At 37.4% G+C, this 24,171-nt stretch overlaps 1 protein-coding gene across 2 annotated transcripts in view; it reads left to right on the top strand.

Annotated features, from left to right (window-relative positions):
- The window catches only part of LOC110037584 (protein MICRORCHIDIA 2-like), a 119,445-nt gene that overhangs the window by 17,298 nt on the left and 77,976 nt on the right, over positions 1-24,171 (top strand). For both annotated transcript variants that reach the window (XM_020742266.1, XM_020742265.1), the window contains exons 7-9: positions 11,667-11,745; positions 11,827-11,955; positions 18,864-18,962. In XM_020742266.1, the coding sequence (XP_020597925.1) occupies positions 11,667-11,745; positions 11,827-11,955; positions 18,864-18,962 (307 nt within the window). The remainder of the gene's footprint in view (positions 1-11,666; positions 11,746-11,826; positions 11,956-18,863; positions 18,963-24,171) is intronic.

The raw sequence follows: 24,171 nt of genomic DNA, 5'->3' as shown, positions 1-24,171 counted from the left end.
ATATATTTATATATATATATATATTGAAAGCCCAAAAAGGCTAATATATTAAATAGAAAGAAAAATACAGATGCAATGTGTGGGAGGGTCCAAGCATGACACCCTGCCCACACAAAAACCACAAATGATTCTAAAACTAGAAAAAAAAAATAGAAAAATACATTATATACGTAAATAAAAAACCTAACAGTGCCGAAATACATAAATTCAGGTTGCTAGAGAGCGTCCCAAGTTGGTCTTGCCTCTGCCTCTAGTTTTAGGATAAGAGCAAACTAATAAGCTGATAAGATGATTGCCAGTGCCTGTAGTAACCAATGTATCATCCAATATGTTCTCGAGCTGGAGTTGGTCTCCATTCTTCTTCTTCCTTCTGGCTTCTGGAATAGACCTTCCATTCCTCTTCTGAAGAATCAGTCTGATGGAATGGTAGAGCTGAAGCAGAAGGATTACTAACCGTAGTACCCACAATATGTTCTAGTATATATGAAGTATGAGTTGCCTCTACACCAGATACTTCCTGAAGAAGTGGAGCTACGAGGCTCTCTTGATTATCAGTGAACACTATCATTTGTAAGTAATAGTCCATCAATATTGTTTTCTATGGGGTTTGAAGGTGCCAACATCACATCACTCGCAATAACAGTAACAACAGTGTCATGGGGGTTTCCTCAGGGGCATCAAACACTTTCTGTCTGGTAGTATCCTCCCCAGGTGGAACTAAAATGTCTAGAGAAATGGGGTTAGACCCATCTTTATTCACTTGAATCTTAGATTTCAAATTTGGATGAAACTTGTGTCATTTATCAAGGGCATGATCAAACATCTTACAGTGGGTACAATATATATTGGTTCTCTAGTGATCTTATTTCTCGTGTGGTCAGCTAAAGGAACTTGCTGGCAATGATCTTTTCCCTCCAACATCTTTTGGTTTAAGGCTAGTATTGATGTGCTTTGGTTTATATATGTTTGAATGTTGTTATAGGTTATAATAGGAAGGGAAAGAAGAAAGAATTTGATTCTGGAGGAAACCTAAACCACAATGAAAAACAAATATTATTGCTAAAACTGAAATAATTACAGACACAATGCTTGAAAACATGAAATAGTGACAACAAAACAATAATACAAACTTGAAGACACAACACAGACTCTAGTAAGGTTTACACACGATAGCCGATAGATTTGATGGAGAGGCAGCGATAGCTGCTTGGAATGAGTTGCTGCAGTGTTGGGAAGAGCTGCGGAAGTTTACAGTAGGATGGGGGAAGGTCTGGGAGGGTTGCGGTCAGGTCTAGATGGGTTGGGAGGGCTTATGGCAGGCTCTGGAAGGGTTGGAAGGAGTTTAGCTGTGAGGGCAGCAAACTAGCAAGTGGTAGGACGGGACGACCAACAACAGGAAGAGAGCCAAAGGGTTGTGGAAAGATAAAACGTCTCGTTGGGGTCAAGCTACAGCCGGAGCACCACCTGAATCCTTAGAGACGATCACCACCTCAGACGAATTACAACCGGAACTCATTTTCACTGTCGGGTATACCCCTCAGAGGGGAAGAACGCCTCAAGGGTAGCAATTGAAATCGACAATCATAAAAAACCTCTCTTTCCTAAGCTAAAATAACCCTTCTCTTTAAGAGGGATTTTGACTTATATTAGACAATGCTTTTAATTAGGAAATAGAATAAAAATTAAGTAATATAATGGACAAACATTTATAATACGGGATTTCATGGAAATGGAAAGAAATATTAAGAGGAAAAAAGAAAGAAAAGGGCCGAGAGCAGGGTTTGGATCGCAGTTACTGTAGCTGCCACAGTAATGCATCCGCGACACTTTAGCATGACACTGTAGCAGCTACAATGCCGCGATATGGGGAACCTCCTGCATCAATCCACCGGGGTTGGGGGAGCTTCGTTTATTTGTCGATGCTTTTAGGGCAAAAAAATTTGGTGGCTTTGGTAGGGGTGGAGACTAGGGACCCTAGGATAGGAGTAAACTACTTTTATTAATAGGGAAATATGGTTATAAAACACAAAAACTGATAATAACATCACAAACACATAAAACGACACAACATAAACCTCGAGAGTGCATCCGAAGGGCGGTAGAGGTTACTAGGTGTATTGGGATGACTAACGGGGGAGGTGGCAGTGAAGGCAAGGTGAGAAAATTGCGGGAACAACTACATCAATAAATTGAGCAAAAATGACATGAACAACAATGGTCAGCTCTTCCGGGGCGGCGACAATAAGGATGGGTGGGTTGACAGCGATGTAGCAAAGATGCGAGCGATTTGGGGTGGCAAGAAGGTGCTGGACAACAAGGTAGACTGTTCGAAACAGAAACAAGAAAAATACAATCACCACCAGTGAGAGGGATACAACCGAAACACCACCATAACCGTTAGATACAACCTTCGAGGGAGAAAAAGATTTTACATAGGAAATATGAAAGAAGACTACACCAAAAACTACCCTAAACTCAAAAAGGCAAGCATATAAATAGACCTAGCTAGGGGCAACAAGAAAGGAAAGATGACGAGAAAAGGCCAGGCGGCAATGCCGCCTCTCCCCATATCCCGCTCGATCGTAGTGAGAGATGCGAATAAAAAAAAAGACCCCCCCCCCCCCCCCCCAAGTAGACTGCATGAAGCCACTCGTCTCTTTGGAAGCTTGGACCGAGTCCTCTAGACCGGTCTCATACTAGCCGGTTCAGTTGGCTCCTGTTTCTTGCGTCCGTGCTGAAAATTCTTGTACAGGCCTCAGCATGGGAAGAAACCACTCCCGCATCTACTAGGGGGAAGCCCCTCGTTAGTCTCCCGGGATTGGGGAGAGCTTCGACCTCATTCGTCAAAGCTTCTGGCTTTTGCCAGACGTTCCTGGATCCCAGTGGCAACTACGTTGGCTACCAGAGCATCTAAGAAGCTTTTCCCACTTACAAGCATACCTCTCTATTGATCCATGCTGTTGTGACATAGTCTGAGCCACTAGTACACCACTGTGCAGGTTCTCCCGAGCCAATTTCCAAACAAGTAAATATCCTTAGCCTTAGGAATATGTGGCAATGGAATGGGTATTGGGTGGTAGGAAGTAAATTTTGTGGGTTATGATAGATGCTAGAAAACCCTAGGATAAGGCTAGCTTTGATACCAAATGATACCAGAGGAAAAAGATTCAAATCACAATGACAAGTTTTATTAATAGGGAAACATGGTTACAACAGACACAAATTGAAAATAGCATCATCAACACATAAAACGACACAACAAACACCTTGAGAGTGCATCCTAAGGGCGGTGGAGGTTACTAGGTTGATCGAGATGTCTAGCGGCAATGGTGTAAGTGAAGGCGAGGTGAGAAAACTGTCGGAACAACTATAGGACGGCTATCCTGTGCAGCTACAACAATAAATTGAGGCATAAATGATAGAAACAACAAAGTTTAGATGTCCCGGGGTGGCGGTAGCAAGGATGGTTGGGTCGGCAGTGATGTAGCAAAGATGCAGGTTGTTTGGGGTGGTAGGAAGGTGCTGGACAACATGGTAGACTGCTGGAAACAGGAACAAGGAAGATACAATCACCGCCGGGGAGAGAGATATAGTTGGAACACCACCATAACCATCAGATACAACCTTCAAGGGGGAAGAAGACTCCACACAGGAAATCTGAAAGAAAATTATACCAAAAATTGCCCTAAACTCAGAAAAGCAAGCATATAAATAGACCTAGCTAGGGGGGCAATAAGAAAGGAAAGATAACCAAAAAGGCAGGAGGAGAAAGGCATTGCCGCCTCTCCCTAAATCCCGTTCAATTTGGTCAGGAGATGCGAAAGGAAAGGTCCCGCAGGCCACATGATGCCGCTTGCCTCTTTAGAAGCTTGTACTGGGTCCTCCGAATCGGCCTCATGTCGACTAGTTCAGTTGGCTCCATTTTATCGCATCCATGCGAAATATTCTTACACCCGCCTAAATGCAGGAAGAAACCCGTTCTCGGGTCAGAACCATAGGCTATAAATTGAACAAGATTTGAATACTATATTTAGTGGTTAATCTGATGCGGGTGTCTTTCGCTGTTGGACCGGATGCTTGCTTTTGTTGTTGGACCAAACGTGAGGCATTAGGGCTAGTTGGGACCAGTTCAGAACCGTAGTCTTAAGGTCGCCCGACCCTCCTTCGCGTGGGATTTCCACCTCCATAAGAGAGGGGGCCCACTCCTAGTATCCTTGGGTTATATATTTGTGTTTTTTATGTTCTGCATTTAGTTTTTATCGTATGTTTGTTCGGGATAGCCGACGAGTTCTTCAATTTTTCCATATAGGACTGTATCTAAGGGTTGAGTGGTGCTCTGACTGTATCTCGCTTCCGAGGTAGTGATTATCCTTCCCTCCATCCTTCCCACAACACTCGTTGTTGCTCCCCTTCGCTCCCTCCCTATTTTAGCTGCCTAGGATACCTGTGTTTACGTTCCTTCTTGCAGTTTTCTCTTTCAAAACCACCTCTTCCCGTTCTTTGCTGTCCTCTTGCAGAACTAGTCACTAGCCGCTCCTTGTTGTTTTCTGCACTGGTCAACCTTCCCAGCTGCCATACCATCTTTGGTCGCTGCCTGCCTGCTGTCCAGCAGCCCCATACTTGCTGATATCCCTATATCGCAGCCCAAAACACTGATTGCTGTTGCTACTGCCATCCACCAATGGCCATATCGTCATTGCCCCCCACCCCCAAACTTACAACCACTACCCCTGGATCAAACTCTAGTGTGAGTTTGTGTGTTATGTTGTTGCCATTCCCTATTTTCGTTGTGTAATTGTAACTCCTTATTTGAATTAAAAAATAACATTTGATTTTTCTTTTGTTGTTTGGTAAACTCTAGCATCATTTGGTATTAAAGTTAGCTTAACCATAATCTTATTTTAGGGTTACCTAAATCCATCAATACCTAACCCAATCTCCACCCAAAAACCCATGCCTTTGCTGATTTCTCAAATCAACCTCCAAAATATTTTTTTCCACCTTTAGGGTCTGTTTGTGGCAGCCGCAATTTATTAATACAACTGTGAATCTTCTGAAAAATAATCTGGTGTTCAAAATGCTGTGGTGGCAATGCCACCTCACCTAGCCAACACCTGTGAGAAAATGCAGATTTTAGTGGCAGCTTTTTGAAAATGTTGCCAAAATGCAGTTTACCCAAACAAACAAAACTACGGTGCAATGCCGCACCGTCAACACACAACCACCTCAAACGGACCCTAAATCAACACTGTATACCCTCTTTCACACCCAAACCTAAAACCTAGCCGCGACATCAAGGAGACGGTTACCGCAAACCTGATCGTAATGAAATGACACAATGTGACTTATGATAAATCTGTAAAGAGATTTTCAAGAAGCTACCATGGAAAAGATGCAGCGGGAAATCCTTTAACTGCAATAGAGGCTTGCAACCTTCAAGAGGAGACAATCCGGAAGGCTCACTTGTAGCCATAATGGTGATTCGTCAGATCAAAAGGATGAAGAATCACTACTTTAAAGATTTTACATGGAATATCAAAAAAGCCAGAATTTGGAAGTAAAAGTGGATTTATCAGCTTTTGACGGTCACGGGAATTCAGAAGAATCATAAGTGGTTCCAGACAGTGGAGTAGGTATGTGAATACAAGGATATTCTACCAGACATAATGACATAGTTAGCTGCCATCAAGTTAAAGAAGAGTGTATTGCTGAGGTGGGAAAATTTGTAGCATCTACGTTAGTAGGAGTGGAAAAACAAAATCGCTACCTTGTCCAAGATAAAAAAGATTTTATTCCAGAGTTAGTTTTTTCAGGTGAATTTGTTTACCTGATGCGTCCAACAAAGTACTAGTGAAAGAGACTAATTACAAACTTAATTATTTGAGAGCTGTTTTGTGACAATCTACAATTATATGCGACTTTAGCTTAGGTTGTGCCAAAAGAGGATGAATACTTATTATATCAGGATGTTCTTTGGAATGACAAGACGTACAAAATTAACTTACCAAAAGATTACAACATTTTTCGCTATCTTCAATGTATTTGATCTGATAACATACTATGAGGAAACAAACCCTTTGATCGCCGAGGTCGAAGCTCCACCAATCCTAGAAGACTGACATAGGCATAGTTTGTTTCTGAATTGGAGCGAGACATCAAAGCTTGTTTGAACCGGTTTAGAACCGTAGCATGAGGGTTGGCCAACCCTCCGTTGCGTGGGATCACCATCTCTTGTGAGAGGGGTCTGCTCCTAGTTATCTTTGCGTTACATATTTGTGTTTTTGATGTTCTAGGTTTAGTTTGTGGTCTTATGTTTGTTCGGGACAAACGTCGATGCCTCCAGTTTTCTTGTATAGGGCTGTAAACTTGTGCTATCTACGCAGATGATGGATAAATTGATCCTCTCTACAGAGAAGCATTCCAAACGACACTTCCTTGGCTGAATAATAAAAATGAGATTTTGGTCGTAAAAAAATATTTAGTTGAATTTCAATTGGAACCAAGTTTTTGGATAAGTTAAGTGTGATGTTGTTCCTATAGATGGATGTCATATTTTGCTGGGCCGAACATGACAATGCGATAGATGTGCTCTTTATGATGACCACAAAAATACTTGCATATTTAACATGATGAGAAATATATTGTACCTCTGCCATTAAAGAAGTCAATAGTGATGAACACTCAAAAATTGGAGCCATCATGCCTCAGTCTATCTTTGTACATGCTATGAGACAGGCGCGGTAGGACTAACCTTGGAAATACTAGATGTCAGTGAGACAGAGGAACTAATACCTGAGACAGTGCGATCATTATTAGGGGAGTTTCAAGATGCCTTGATGGATAATATGCCACTTGGATTGTGGTCTTTGTAAGAGATTCAATATGCTTTAGACCTTATCCCATGTTTAGTGCTTATCAACCGACTAGCCTATTGGATGCAGCCAACAAAGAATGAGGAGCTACAAAAGTCAGTTGATGATCTGATGGTTCTAGAATTAGTTCGTGAGAGCACTAGTCCATTTGCTGTGCCTGCTTTGATTGTGCAAAGAAAAGATAGATCATGACGCATTTGCATAGATAATAGGGCTGTGAATAAGATCACAATCAAGTACATGTCTCCCATTCCTAAATTGGTCGATTTGCGTGATTAGTTGTAGGGAGCTAGTGTCTTCTCTAAGATTGATCTATGCGGTGGCTATCAACAGATTAAGATGAGATGAGGGGATGAGTGGAAGACATAGTTTAAGACATGAGACATTGTATGAGTGCACCTTCATGATCTTTGTCCTGTCAATGACTGCAACACTTTCTTGCAACTGATGAACCAAGTTTTTCAAGCCTTTATCCAAAAACTTGAGATAGAATTTGCGAAATTTTTTTTAGATTCTTTAGACAAAGCAATTATATGGTTACCCAAAGAAGTGTTATTTTCTTATACCAGAGACGTGTTCTTTAGCATAAATTGTTTTAGTTCCTGGCATTGACATGGACCTAATGAAAATTGAGGGTATTGTAGCTAGTGCAGACCATAGTCATTTACTCAATTATGCGGTTTCATGGTCTAACTTATTTTTATTGACGGTTTATCAGGAATTTTAGCTCGATCGCAACTGCTTTGATGGAGCTTCTCAAGTCAGATAAATTTGCATAGTCACATGATGCTCAGGCTAGGTGACTCAAGCCCCTGTTCTCACACTGTCATATTTCAATCAAGTGTTTGAGGTAGAGTGTGACACCTCTAATTTGGGAATTGGAGCTGTATTAAGTCAAGGAGGGCATCCCATTGCTTTGTTTAGTGAAAAATTGAATGATTACAGGAGAAAGTACTCTTCTTATGACAAGGAGTTTGATGCTATTGTGAGAGCCCTTAATCACTGAAGTCATTACCTACTGTCAAATGAATTTATTCTCTTCACTGACCACGAGGCCCTAAGGTTCCTGAATGGTCAAAATAAGTTTAAGGGTAGACACGGCTCATGAGTGATATTTTTTTTTAATTCCATTATGTAGTCACATATAAAGTAGGGAGTCAAAATAAAGTAACTGATGGACTAAGTCATCGCCACTTATTACTCCTTATAATACAATCAAAGCTAGTTAATGAGGTGCTGGAAGACTTGTATGCAGCTAATGAGGATTCTAGGACATTTGGATGCGATGCTAGAATAGGCCATATGTGCAATATCACAAATCTAATGGATACCTAGAATAGATTGTGCATTTTTCAAAATTCACTCGGGGGATATATTTTACTGGAATGTCATATTGGGCTAATGACAAGACACTTTGGCGGAGACAAGATCCTATCTTTAGTGAAAGTGAATTTTGATTGGCCCAAATTGGTATAAGATGTGGAGAGGCATGTTGTAGTGCAGGGTATGCCACTTGGCTAAGACTCGAGTGCATAACACAAGTTTGTACACTCATTTTCCTGCTCCAAAGGCACCTTGGTTGGGCCTTAGCATGGACTTTGTGGTGTGCTTACCTCAGAAACAACGAAGTAAAAAATTTTATTATGATTGTGGTAGATCATTTTTCCAAGATGACAAGTTTTGTTCCTTGCACTAAGATGATGGGTGTGTCACTTATTGCCAACTTATATTTCAAGAAGATAGTCGACTACGTGGTATACCCCAAAACATTATGCTAGATAGGGATGTGAAATTTCTCAATCATTTTTGGAGGATTTTATGGGGCAAGTTAGGCACAAAGTTTCAATTCAGCTCAACAGTTTACCCTCAGATAGATGGGTAGAGAGGTTATAAACCGCATTTTGGGTCATCTTCTTAGATGCTTTGTTGGAAAGAACATCATGTAGTGAGATTTTAATTCTTTTTCAAGTGTAGATTGACTATAATCATTTTACAGTCAATCCATAGGTCACAACCCCTTTGAGATTTTGTACTAGATGATACCTCTTACACCTTTAGAATTTGACGCGCCAGTGCTAACTACTTAGCTTAGCATTGATGCTGAGGCTCGAGTTTAAGATATTCAGATCTTACACAGGCAGGTCAAGAAGAAATTTGTCAAGCAGAACACTAAGTATCAAAAGCAGGCTAACAAGTCCAGGAAGGCCCTAGTTTTGAAGGAAGGTGACATGATATGTATTAGGTTAAAGAAGGGCGATTTCATGCTGATTCATTTGGAAAGCTCAAGCCTGGAGCTGATAGTCCATTCATAATTGTTAGAAAGATCAGTGACAATACCTATACGATTGACTTATCGGGAGATTGTAATATTTTCGATACTTTTAATGTTGCTGACTTGTCGCCGTACTACAAGGGCTTGAATGTCTCCATAGGCGAAGGTGATGCCCTCGTACCTTGGGTATTCGCCTTCATACATTGGGAGAGTGACTGCGGGATGCAGTTTCCCTTGATACCGCGATCGCGATAGTCCAGCCGATCGAATGACTGAACATATGCCTTTTGTGTTATTTTATTTTATTTCCTTTTTTTATTTTCATCAAGTTTTCTTAATGTAATTCATTCATTTCTTATTCTTTTTTATTTCTCTAATTTCTAATTAGGCCATTCTCTCTTTGGGGACCTATAGGTGGTATTCTGTTTTTAGATTTTTCTGTTTGGGTATTATGCATTTTGACAGTATTCATTGATTTCCTCTTCATTGGAGTTTCGTAGCCTCTTCCTTTCGCAAGTGGTGTATTTGTAGCTTGCCCAAGAATAAGTGATGGATTCCACTTACCATCCGCACCTCGCTAATTCGCGCCACTATTTTCCACTGGACAGCCGTCAAAGATGCTGCTACCTGCTGGTTACAGCAGGAAACTTCTTTCTGCTTTCAGTTTGCTGCTGCCCATCGTTGTTCACGCTGCTTTTCACCTGCCATCCATCCTCCTTACTCTCGTAATCAATATTAAAACCTCCCTAACACTTTTTTATGCTTTATCACACCTTTTAGGAACCCTAAAACGGTGCCAATGGTTATCATAAACTTTTTTTTTTCTCCATATATGATAGATTTTTGCCTTGTCCAGTTCTTAAGCCTTGTAATGAGTGTAAGCTTTGATAAAAAAAAAAAGCTTTGATATCAAACATTTCATGCCATAAAAAAATTAAAAAAAAATCTTTAGTACCAAACATTTCATTCCATCATCTTGAATAACAAATTGTTTTCTTTAAAGTGAAATCAACATTTTGAAATATTTATGAAAATTTAGTCAATTTTCAATTTGAAAATTTTTGGTTTAAAACTTATGATTAGGCACGTGTAGAGCATAGCTAGAAATATGGTTTAAAATTGTTTTATTTGAGGCATGTCTCAACGCTTTTAAAATTCATAATGGGTTTTACATCATTTTGGGTACTACATGTGGCTTATGCTTGACTATTGTGAGGAGCACCTCAATGAGCTATTCGCCTTAGTTTTGGCGACTCATTTGCAAATGGATCTAGGGATTTCTGTTAAATAAAGTATAATTAAAATTTCTTTAATAAAATACTCCTTACACAAATAATATATAATTGCGGATGGAATTGAATTTGTAAATATTAAGATAGGTATTTTAAAATTTAATTAATCTTCATTTTAATAATTATTGATTAGCTAAGACGAAGTTGATTGTGATTGAAGATGATGAAGAGAAATGGGAGAGCATAGACACAACCTATGATGGGGTGTGAGAGAGAGCAACTCGCAATGCCAATATTTCTAATAAAGACCCATTGTGTGATGGAAGTGTTCTAATCTTGGTGGGTTACGTTCTCACTTTAACGGAGGACTGCAGGAGTGGATGGGAGATATCATTATATCAAATTTATTTTGAATTGCTATATTATCATATCTTATTTTGATTTTTGTATGACCCTTCTATTTTATGATTTGATGCTTAAATGTTAACATGTTACTTCTTACTTCATAAAATTTTTTAATTTTATTATGTTAGGTTATTAATATGTTGCTTCTTAATGTATTTTAATAGATCAGGATATTAATATATTCCATTTATTATTTACTTTAAACTTAGCACAATACTTTAATCAATTTGTTGTTTTTTAGGCTTACGACACAAAAAGTCTCTGTACTTGCATCACAGATTGAAAATGCATAAGTATTTAATTGTACAATTGTACACCTTGGTCGGCAATGGTTTATTCGAAGTTATTTATAAGTTGTTGCCCAACTGTTATGTAGATCTTTGCAAGTAGAGATGAAAAAGTTGCAAGCTTAATAAAAAAATCATTCTCGTTTTTGTTTGACCATGTAAATCTATGACCCAGAGGTGAAAGGTCTATAAACTAAAGAAATTGATTTAATCAACAAAGCGATCAAAGTTGTTAAAGGCTCAAGTTTCACATCAGCCTAATGCTCGAGGAGGTACTAGGCACTTGAGTTTGGCACTAAATAAATTGATCTATTTTTATTTGATAAATACTTTTGGGATTTACATGATGATATTTGCTTAATAATCTTAAAATTTAGCAGACAAGACACATTTTTATGTTTAGTTTTTTTTTTCAAATGCCAAAAAAATCATGCCTTACATATTTGCATTTTTCGTTAGCATCTGCATGTTTGAACTAAATGAATTACTTTTTTAGCATTCACACGCTTGAATTCAAATGTAGAAGTCAACCTTTTTTTGTACAGTCAAGTTGTGAATTTATTGATTCACTACTGGAATCCTTTTAATAATATCACAGCAATGAAACTCAGAGCATTGGCCTTCTGTCATATACATTCTTGAGAAGAACAATGAAAGATGACATCATTGTGCCGATGGTGATACTCTTTGATTCATTGATATTATTTTGTTGAAAAGTACAACTTTTCTAAATTGGAGCCTACTTTTTGCCCTTGCAGCTTGATTTTGGAAGTTCTGTAAAGCAAATGCAGCCTTTAGTTTATAGTTCCCAAGATGATTGGGATGATAGCCTACGAATAATTCTTGATTGGTCACCATTTTCTTCTGAAGAGCAACTCCTGCAACAGGTTTAGTTTCTTCTCGAAATGGATTATGTTCCCTTGGTATGTGATGGTTTTTGTGCTTCACCATGAGGAAGCTAAGATTTATTTGACGAGTTTTTATGGAGTTTAGAGAGTGGATGTACACCCATCAAGGGGACAAGCCACTATATATCTTGCAACCTTTGTCTGCGTTGTTTTTTTACTCCTGTTCTTGTATTTGTTTACATGAAATCTTTATACATTTGTCCTCATATTCTCCCTTGCTTGGTGAATCGATTGTGATTAAAGTTATTTTTAGATTCTTTTTTTTTACAAGACACATGAGTCAATCTCCCTACTCATCTTTTGTTACTCGGAAGCTAAGCGCCTATTTGGGATCACTTTCTGGTTTTTGTTTTTATTTTTGTTTTTAGTTTGTTTTGTTTTTGTTTTTTTTTATTTTCTATTTTTAGAAAATGCATTTGGTTCTGTAATGATTTATATGTTCTGAAAAATAAAAAAAATATAAAACATGTTTGGTTGGTATTTTTTTTTAATTATATCTTTTATAAAATGGTTGGGTCCACGTCACATTCCAATATTAAGCTCTGTCATCTATTGCGTATATGACGTTTTTCTTGCTCCACCCATCACCAATAATTGTTGTACTGGTGGTGCTGGGGGCCTAGCGACAGGCGGGTGACGGGGCAGACGACGGTGATAGCAGAAAACAAATATTCGGGCGGCGGGCGGCATTGTGCATTTTCTAAAGGCTTAATTTATAATATATATTTAGAGACGGGTCTGTTTAAGGTGTTTTAAAAATAGTAAATTTTTTTTTCTATTTTGGATATTTTAAAAACTGATATGTTATTTCTAAAATTAGAAATTAAAAATAAAATAAAAAACAGTTAAACATACACTTTCTCAGTTTGTTTCCCGTTTTTTGTTTTCAACAACAAAAAAACAAGAAAGAAAAATTGATCCCAAACAACCCCTAAGTTTTTGCCTGCTTCATTTATACTTTCGCGGTTTTCCTTTGTGTTTTGCCACATGGAGCTTGCTGTTACCTCTACAAGACTTTAATCTTAAGTGGAACATACTTGATGTAAGCAGCATGGTTAACTCTTCTTTTGTTAGAAATTACTTATTTCCAATGATACACCATTAATATTTGCCATATTACAGTGAGCTTTATTACTGTTACATAATGAATTAAGTTTTAATTATCCACTGCCAATACTCAACTTAGCCTGAAACTTCTGTGAAGTGTAACAAATCTGAATGATCTAAAAAGTGATGATGACATGTAGTTAGTGTGAAATTTCAGTGAATGTTAGGTGACTGCTGCAATAAAACCCTGTTTTTACTTGTGGAGCGTTTGGTAAACTCTTAAAGTTACGGATTTGCACTTAATTTTGGTTTGGGACATGTTTGGTACCCTGCTATGTTAATGCGGCTCGGCTCGTCAATGGGTTTCGATGTGCTGTCTAAAGGCATTAGTGGAGGAAGGTCCTCTACCTGTTGCGGGCAGATTTTTGAGGATGATTTTTATTTATTTATATATTTTTACCTTTATGGGGAGGAGGTGAACCTACAGCAAGAATGAGGCATGGAGTTTTTAATTTCATCATCAGCAAAAGAGGGAGAGAAGGGGTCTCATAGTAACGTCATTGGAATATTGTTATAGCGTCGATCCTTCGGTAAGAGAAACATGCGACCCTTTCTTTTCTTCTTTGATCAGTTAGTGCACGATGCGTCATCCTCTTGCACTGCAGCTGCTCACAAGTTATTCCACTTCTTCCTTCTACTTCTCCCCCTCCCTCTCTCTCTTTCATCTCTCTCTCATTTCTGCCTGTCTCTTACCCCCGTCACTACCCCTATCACCGATTTTAACGAGACTAAGTTATTAGTCTTCAAACGACGAAATCGCAGAGGCGTTTGTTCGAACTGACTCACCCATTTGGTAAAATTTTATTTTAATTAGTTTTTTTTTTCAATTATTACAAGAGGTGCGACACTATTATGAGCATAAGAAGCCGCCAAAGCTGAAGAAGGAGAGCAATTGTATCTTGCATGTGCAACCCTAGTCGCGTTGAATGTTAGGGAGGAGCTTCCGTGCAGGTGCTTTCTAGAAGTGCCACATTGAGCCCTAATGTGCTCCGAAGAGAAGAGTCGAGCATCTCCGAAGAGAAGAAAGAACAGAAAGGACAAGGATTCGCCGCAAGCACAAAGGAGGAGATGGAGGGAATCGAGTGGCTTCAACGCGAATGAAAAAGGAAGAACTGAGTGCCTTCTATGCAGGTTCCAGCATAAGAGAAAGGAAGATGCGGGTCTCGCGTACGGGAAGGGGTGTTTCGACATAATCAAGCCAATGTGTAGGGTTTTATGTTATTAATTGATGATCAATTGATATTGTTATGTTAATATTAATATAAAAAATTAAACAAGGGAATTGAGGAACTTCTTACTCAAAAGAATTAATGGTTTTGATTTTTTTTTTTTGGTAAAGATGAAGATATGACTGAGGTAAGTTATAGTTAAGTTTTGTTTAGGATTTTACATACTTCATTGAAAAATATTAATTATTGTTTTATGTATTAATGTTAGGAATTAAAAATTTTGATTAGAGGAGATCAATTTAGTTGAGAGAGAGGTTCAAGGAAAGAAAAACCAAGGAAATATTTTTGATGTTTGTTGTTAATTCAGAAAATTTTATGCAAAATAATTTATGAAAATGTAAATGAAATTATTAATTTAAGATATAACATAACTTTAATTTTTAGACATAAAGCATGATATAACAAATTTAATATAAAGGCAATTAGTTTATTTTATATAATATTATGATTCATGCTTATAGATATTAGTAGAGGAAACTGAAAGTTCAAGGTGTGTGAATCATTAAGGTGAAATCAATGTAAGTATTAGTGTTTTACTCACGTTAAATTCAGTTTCTTTAATTTTCGAAATGTTTCATAAACACCCTTATAATCAAAAGAAGATAAATGGAAAGGATATATGACTGTTTTAGGTTTTAATTCTTTTATCATTTGTTCTGTATTAACTGAAAAATTAAAGGAATTTAATGGATGAAAGAAATGAATTATAAGTAAGATAAGAGATAAATTATTAACTATATCGGGAGTTATCTCCTTATGATACTAGCTAGGTACGTTATTGTACTCGTGCATATTAAAAGAAAAAGAAATGAAAATGGTTGTCTTTATGGTACAAGATGGGAAAGAGTTGTGCTTTTACGGTATAAATGGGAAAAAAATTGTACTTTTATTTTACAAAATATAAAATATTTAACGGTGCTCATGAGATGACCTTTAAAATAAAAAATATATGGAAAAAGCAATTGATTAAATGAATTGAAAATTTAATTGATTAAGATGATTTAATATAAGCTTCATAAAATAAAAAATGCAAGTTTACTTTAAAGGTTGATCATCATATTCTTTCAAGTATTTTTGTTAGGCAGTTGTATAAAAATTTAATACATAATAGAATGATAATCATTCATTAAATTATTTAAACTTAACATTTTGTTTAACTTAACTATTTTTTAGTAAAATGTTTGCTAAACTTATATGACTGATAGGAGAGTTCATTTATTGGAGGAGAGAGACTATTGACGATAGGTAGCAGACTCTTTGTTAAATATTTTTTCATTTTTACTACTTGTTTTATGTATCACCGGATGGTCTTATGTGTTTTATTAGAAGTCTTATTTATGTATTATGGTTTAGTGGATTTTTTATAATTGAATGCATTGTAGACTAATGTTTTTATTTAGAAATATTTCCTTTCGCCGTCCGATCCTCTGTTCCCGCCTAGTTTAATTTTAAGTTCCCGGGGCCAAGTAGTGACTTGCTTAATCGATTTGGGTCTTGTACCCAAAGCACTTTGTGGCCATCAATTGGTTTCCTTGGCTATTTGTTTTTTTTTAAATTATTTTGTATGTATTTGGAGACTCATATTGTGCATAGGATCCTTAGATTCTAGCATGGAATGAAAGATGCTTTTCTCTATCACAGGCTTTGCAATCAATTCCTTTCATCTTATTTTCTGTAATTGTAATTGATTTTTCTATTTAAAAAATTTGTATTGGCTTGCCCATTTTTTTCATGCTTCTTCCCCACTCTAACTCTAGGAATATCTACCCATTTTATTCTCACTTCTCAATCTGAGGCTTTGCGACTACTCGACCCATCTTTCTCTCTGCTTATCACAGTCTCTCCAATTCCCAAGTACCTTCTATTTCAGCCTTCTTCTCTCACATAATGGACCCTCCTATGTTTGAACACAGTATTCAAATATCACTTATGAATTATATCAAGGCTTTTTTTTCACTCGAAATTATATTATCAACATTGTGCAGAGGCATAAATGATTATCCGTTGTATAAGCCTCATGTGCGTTTTTTTTATGCTTGTGGAAATCATATATATATATATATATATATATATATAGCTAATATATTAAATATAAAGAAAGATACAAATACAATGTGTGGGAGGGCCCAAGCAAGACACCCTATCCAAACAAAAGCCCTAAAAGGTTTCAAAACTAGAAAAAACAGAAAATACAATAGATACTAAAATAAAAAGCGTAACAGTGCCGAAATACATAGTATCAGGTGGCTAGAGAGGACCCAATTTGGTCTTGCCTCTGCCTCTTGTTCTAGGGAAGGGGCACGCTAATAAGTTGGTAAGATGATTGCCATTGCCAGTACTAACCAATGTATCATCCAATATGTTCTGGAGTTGGAGTTGGTCTCCAATCTTCTTCTTCCTCCTGGAATAGACCTGCCATTCCTCATCCGAAGAATCAGTTTGATGGGGTGGTAGAGCTGAAGCAGAAAAAGTACCAACCGTAGTGCCCACAATAGGTTCTAGTATATATGGAGTATGAGTTGCCTCTACACCAGATACTTCCTGAAGAAGTAGAGCTACGAGACTCTCCTAATTATTAGTCTGAACACTATCATTTGTAGGTAATAGTCCATCAATATTGTTTTCTATGGGGTTTGAAGGTTCCAACATGACATTACTCGCTGTAACAGTAACAACAGGGGCAATAGAATCAGACACCAAAATTTGTTCCGTGGTAGCTTTCTTTCAAGGTTATACAAATATGTCCTTAGATCCATCCTTATTCACTTGATCTTTAACTTTCAAATTAGGGTGAAACTTATGACATTTATCAAGAGTATGCCCAAATATCTTATAATGAGAACGATATGGTCTATGCTCCATGACGATTTGTAGCCAATATCCATTATGCGTTGTGTCCAACCAGACTTCAGTAACATCAGACAAAGTAATATCTCTTTCCACAAATATTCTGGCCACAGAAGGTCTGATAAGGTTGAAAGTGGGTAGATCTAGCTTCATATGGTCCCCAAATATGACGTCAATAGAGTAAAGAACCTGATGATGAAAAAAGTGCAGCTTTAGACCAGTTAGATTGAACCATACCGGTATAGTAGGAGGTTCATGATTAGGGTCAATATCAGGAGACCACTTGAGTAGCTTCATTGGTTTACCAACAATGTTAAGATATTTTTTGGAGAAAATACGAGTGTAGTCTTCAGACACGATTAACTAAATCATTACATGTCTCCCATCCATGAGCCCCACTTTCCACTTTCCTTCTAATTTGAGATCATAAAAAATTTTTCTGATAAATTTCATAGCTGGGTGTTCCCACTGAAATTTCACAATGAGAGCAAATTTGAATGTCAGTCAGGGTTGAAATTTCTGACTTAGAGAAGAAGAGTGCTATCACCCACTCTTCATGCTTGCATTCTTAATAAATGGACAGTCACTTGTACCATCACGATTCTCCTTATAACTTGAGGGGAAGACAACCGCCGTCTCCCCCAACGTGGGCAAAAGAGGTTTTGTCGGGTTCAACCTAAGAAGGAGGAAGCTCCATCACAACAAGTCACAACAAGGAGTTGCAAGTCGGACAGAAAAGGTCGGGGGCGAAGCTGCGCAAAAGAGAGGAACTGCAGACAATAATAGGAGATGACGACTGCGCAGAACAAAATTGCAGCTTGACAGTCTAAACCGCATCACGACCACGCGCATAGAAGAACCGCGACGCGAAGACGCTGCAGAAGCGAAGGTCCAAATGTTGTTCACCGTCTTGGTCGTCGAGGGCAAAGGCAAAGATGACAAACGCAAAGGCGTAGAAAGGTCCAAAAGACGACGAACACAGGCAAAGTTTGTCTTCGTCGTTGTCGTCGAGTGCGAAAACAACGTCTTCGAAGAGGATAGATTGAAAGCCGAAGGAATCAAACCAGGGTTTCGCCATCGTATATATATATATATATATTCTAATACAGGGAACTCTTCCAAAATGTTCTTTCATGCTTTCTTGGCTTGGACTTGAAGATAACTCATCTAGATGCTCTGCTCGCTACCCATGAATGTCATCGATGACTCGGTTAGGGACAATTTTTGTTGTGAGGTCCTGTACAGCACCCATGCATGTCGTTTTGGCATGAAGTGTTGGCCTAACATGATTCCTCACAACCCCTTCTTAGGATGACATTGAAGTGTTGCTAAATTTCACTCACAATCCATTTAGAAAGTTATGCGATATCACAAACTTCTATTATTTGTGTTGTATGATGACCTTTTGATTAATTCTTACATTACGATTTATTGAGTTATTTTTCTGCATATGCATGTTCTTCCCTGAATATTTTCTACAACATACTTGTTGTTTCATGCAATCCTTATTTTGTGTAAACTTTTTTTTTTTTTGGGTACATTTACTTGTTTTTTCTTATTGCAACTTTTGATTTTACCATCACATTTTATTCCTGAAAATCATGCAAGCTTTTAGTATACTCTGAAGGATTTCATAATTATTTTACTAAAATTATCAGGAATAGTTTCGTGATGTACATTCATTATGTTTGTTTTTTTGTGCAGTTTGAGGATGTTGGGACTCATGGAACAAAAGTGTTAATATATAATCTTTGGATGAATGATACCGGCCTTTTGGAATTAGACTTTGATGACGATGATGAGGTATATGAAGTTTATGGTACATCTATATATTCTCTTTCGTAGTTTGCTATATTTCTTGTTGGCAAAATTTAATTCTCTGTCTATATGGAAGGCATTGGTTGCTTTAAAGTTGTCTCCTAAGAAACTTTATTTAACGTAAGGTACATGTACCTATGTTATCATCATGCTTGTCAGCTAAGTAGATTCTTTTTACCTTGCAGCTGAATTTACTGCATTCACAAAAAATATAGAATGTGGGCTTGTGACTCCAAATGCGGCAACAACTTTTTAATGTTTATATTAGCTTGTGCTTAATCTTTTTATCTCTCTTGCTCACACTTCAATTTTTACTTGCCTTTTGTTCTCTAATTTTGCCTTTGATGTCATATTCAATAGTCATGGAATGATGGATTGAAAAAAAAGCATTTTTAACCGAAATCTTTATTTCGAGGTCTGCAAGCTTGGGTGAGCAAATGAATGTTTTTCTAGCTTTTATTTGCTAAGAAATATTGACAAGAATTGGAGATAATTTATTGTGTATTTCATTCAAATATTTGTGCTGAATTTATATACCTAAGAGAAATTGTAAAAAATATACAATATTAGTAACTAATAAGCGAATGTAGAATCAATTACAATTTGTCAACTCATGGATTAGTAAGTTGGAAATAATGATCCCATGGATCAATTAGTAGACGATGAAACAAGGGACTCGGAGGAAGCAGACGGACAATAGAGGCGCTGACTGGGAAGATGCCTGGCATGAGCTGAAGAGGAATTCTTGAATTGAGTTGAACTGACCACTAGTATGGGCGTTGGCTGGCACTAGAAAGTCATGGGCAAATTTTCTTTATACTTCAAGAATGTTTGAAGGGCGGTTTTTCACACTCTCTTTTGAAAAGAATGAATGGATGTTATCCATTCTAAGCTCGTGTTTTAAATTTTTAAAGACTATCTTTGGTAAACCTGTTATCCGAGTTAACCCAAACCATCATAAAAATGTAAATCTTATTGTTAAAATTCTAAAGAGTTACAAACAAAGACTCCGGACAATAGGAAAATATGAACACAGGCACAAAAGACCCTCTAGGGCAAGGATGAATATGGTTGGCTACGGATGGAAAGCAGGGAGGTGGACTAGATGGAGGTTGGCGGCAACAACAGGTGGGCTCGAAGTGATTTACGACAATAATAGGTGGGCTGGAAGTGGTTTGCGGCAATAACAGGTTGGCTAGAAGGGGCTTGCGGAAATAGCAGGTGGCTTGGAAGGGGGTTGAGGGTTGCAAACTGGGAGGATGGAGGTTGAAGGCAGCAATAGGGAGGTTTGAGGGTGCTGGCAGAGAGCAGGCAAGTTGGGAGGTTGGTAATGAGAGGGTTTATGGGCTGCAGAAGACCACAGAACTGCTGTTCTTGGGTGAACTGCAGTAAGTACGGCGACGATGACAATGGGAGGGAGGTTACGGAGGATGGGATAGTCGAGGGTAAACACCACCTCGGAGCGATAAACTGCCGGAGCACCACTCTTCTTCGAACCCATTACTCATTGAGAACTGTGAGCAATTATTAAAATAGCTTCTTCCTATATTTATTTTGAGCAGCGTTCTTTTGAATAAAAGCTCTTGCAGTAGCAAGTGGGTGCATGATCGTTCTTTTGTTAACTACTTCATTTTCTTGGGTTTTGTTCACATAAGTGAATTCATGTATTATTTCTTTAACTCAATAGTATGAGGAAAAATAATGGTTAATAAGTTTTTGGTATTATTGGATTTGACTTTTAATTTCGACGCTAGATTAATTTTTAGTTATTTTAAATAATTTTTGAAAGATGTTATTTTTATCACTTCCTACTCTTAGTCAAAATATCAATCACGCACTATACAATTATATATAATGTTGATATAACACTAAACCTTAGAAATGCTTGGTGTAGAGGATGATCCTTGGATGTTGCCTTGAATAAGATAAAAATGACCTTGGTTTCTTGTGTTATTTATTAAAAATTAGCATATTTTTGTTTTGCTACTTCACAAACACATCGATGAAATTTATCAATTAAAATATTTTTGAATTTAAAAAAAATAATTTTGAGGATGACAGAAGAAGGATTATCAATACATAGGTGTTGGTGTGATATCCTTTCCTAATTGAATTTTCAGTTTTTGAAATAAAAGATAAGACAACAAGTTATGTTCAGCTATTTTGATTGTTGTATTTCTTGTGGTCTGAAACTCTCTTTCTTTAGTAAATCTAACATCTTCCCCATGCCATGTTTCTGAAATGCATAGCATGAAATATAAAATACAACATTGTATTTTGAAATTGTTGCCAGCTTTTGGATGGATAGGATATTGGTGAATAGTTTTTTTATGCGGAGGATATTTCAATATATAAGAAATTTGCTTATAAGAATATGTCGATGATTGACTATGGACATTAAGGACTTGTCAAGAAAAGTTATTTACTTATTTTTTGTGAACTAAGTATATGAAATAATTTTTTGTGAGAAGTTGGTCATATCATTGGTGGCTTTGGATTCAATAATTTAGGACCTAGATTTGGGAATCTCTGAGGTTTTAAACGCATAAACTAGGAGGTTATCCTTAAGAATGCAAGAGAATAAGTCTTTACTGAAGAAGTTTATTCCAGTAATACAAACTCAATTTTCAAGTTTTCTACATTTTGAGGAACTCAATGAGTAACTCCTTAGTGTTACCTTCTTTTGCATGTGTTTTCATGCTCTGTTCCTTTTATTGACTTGCTTTTGTTAGAATTTTCTTTGGTTGTTTTTCATGAGGCTTTCAATATCTTTTCTTTGTATGTCTAACCTTTTTTGTAGTATGTGTACCATAGGGTTCTCTGTTAATCATTATTTGGATTTGATTACTTGTATTTCTCAGAAGAAGTTTAAAATTGATGCATGTAATATCTGTCACATTTGTCACTAAGGCAAAACCTTTCATGTTGTTGGTAATGATAGCTTTCCATCTCCTTTCTTTCATTTGAAGGATGACTATAATTTCATTTAGGGAAGATGAATCATCTTTTTTATGAATTTGTAATATTTATTACATCAAACTCATTATTAAATGCATTAAGAAAATTCCAAAATTTTATTTTCTCAAAAAAACTGTAATCATTTCTACATTCCATTTGAATGTAATGACAGTGATCCATGTCTTCCGGAAAAGCTTGTATTAGATCGTCTTACAACCAAACAAATGGAAATATGAAATTGCAATAGACTTGACATGAAACATGCGACTAGGATGAATCCAAGGTGGTTGCAAGATGGGGAAGTGGAGCAAGTGGCAGTTGTGGTGGGGAAACAGTAGTTGCTTGCTGTCCTGGCAACAGCAAGCAGGAAGGGATGGCTGGAATACCGCGAAAAACCGTGAAAGACAGCAGCAACTTGCTGTGCCAGGGTAGCAGCAAGTAGGGAGGGCAGTTGGAACAGCAGCAAGGCTGCAGGGAGGCGGTTATAGGTGTCTGGAACAGAAGCAAGGCTGCAGGGAGGCGGTTATAGGTGTCTGGAACAGAAGCAAGGCTGCAGGGAGTGCGGTTCCGGGCTGTTGGAACAGAAGCAAGGCTGCAGGGAGGTAGTTCAGGGTGGTGGCAGCAAAGAAGGGTTGGTTGGTAGCAATGCGGGGAGGATGGGGAAGGGAGGAGGCGGTTGGGAAAGGGGAAAACTACAGGGAAAACAGCAAGGACAGCTGTTCTGGGGGCTGTTGCAACAAATGTGGGCAGCGAGGAGCGACGTGAAAAGGACAGGGAAAGGTAGGGGGAAAATATTCACCACCTCGGGAGCGAGATACAACCGAAACACCACTCAACCATGGGATAAAATTCTAGAAGGGAAAACTCTGACTGCTGTTCCGAACAAACATACACAAAAAGTTCCTCTAGAACATGACAAAAGAAACACAAATAGTTTATAGGGTAACAAGGAGTGGACCCCACTCCCAATAGGCAGCAATTCCATGCCTGGAAGGATTGGATGGTTTTTCCTATGCCTAGACCGAACAGTTCCTGGTACGGGGATGAGGCAATTGCAGCGCCAATTGGTGCGTGCGATCCACGTCAGATTGGGCCATTCTATAATGGATTGTGCTTTTTGTTTTGTGAAGGAGATTTTAATTTTGATCTCTAAGATTTGGGTTGCATTATTGACTTTATAATACGTTTGATTCATTTTGTCCTATATTTTTTTTGTTAAATGTTGAATATGCTTGTATCACTTATTTCAGGAACCATGGTGTTCCATAACTAGGACATCACTATAGAGTCATGCTGATCCTAGGCTTTGAATGTGGGTTCTTTGTGTTGAGGTCCGGTCCAAATATATAACCTAATTTTCCTCTTTGCTTCAAGAACCTGTGTACTCATTGTGACCACTTGAGATTATTTTTTTTGAATTCAAATGACATAGATGATTGTTTTCTATTTCTCCTACCGGATCTGTTTTTTCTTGCACATGAATTTAAAGCCAAATAGAACATGTGTACTATCGTGATCCATGGAAGCAAAATGTCGATTTTAGGTGGTTGCATAGAGAAAGAAGAATATAAATATGATTTAAACAATGAAGGCTACATATGAGACAAACTAGGTGGAAGGACGATAAGCTAAGTTTTCATGAAATTATGAATTCCAAGTTGTTTATACTAGGCGGCGAGCTCGATGAAAGCTTAGGGAATATGTCGTAAGCTTGCTCCGCCAATTCAGTTGAAATAATTCTTTGTTAACTTAAGAAAAATACCTATGTAGGTTTTCATGTTATTATGTGCATGACACTTGTATTTAAAAGTTTGTGCATATTGTGGATGAATACATTTATAGACTATATGTTGTGCCTTACGATACATGATTATACTATGTGATGAATCTGTTGAATATACATATGAAATCATTACCTATAGGTGTATTAATTTACTATGATTTATGCATATGATATAGGAAATGCTTATGTTGAATGCTTATTACAAGAATTGTAAATTCAAAAATGTCATAAGCGATGCAATACATAAATTGTTACATGAATATTTGCTAGTATGAATGTTAGGAAATAATGTTATTCCTGATTCCTGATTTTTAGAAGAAGACAATTCTGAGAATATTTCGGATCAGACGATGACGAAATATAAGAAACCGTTGGTAGTAGGGGGGCTATTGATAACCGCTATGTTGGGGGTCCAATATATATTAATAATTAATGTGGTCTTTGGGCTACCAA

This window comes from Phalaenopsis equestris, unplaced genomic scaffold (genome assembly GCF_001263595.1).
Source record: "Phalaenopsis equestris unplaced genomic scaffold, ASM126359v1 Scaffold221722, whole genome shotgun sequence".
In the NCBI taxonomy this organism is placed as follows: Eukaryota; Viridiplantae; Streptophyta; class Magnoliopsida; order Asparagales; family Orchidaceae; genus Phalaenopsis; species Phalaenopsis equestris.
Note: the sequence above shows the minus strand (reverse complement) of the source record. Positions and strands in the feature narration are given on the sequence as shown.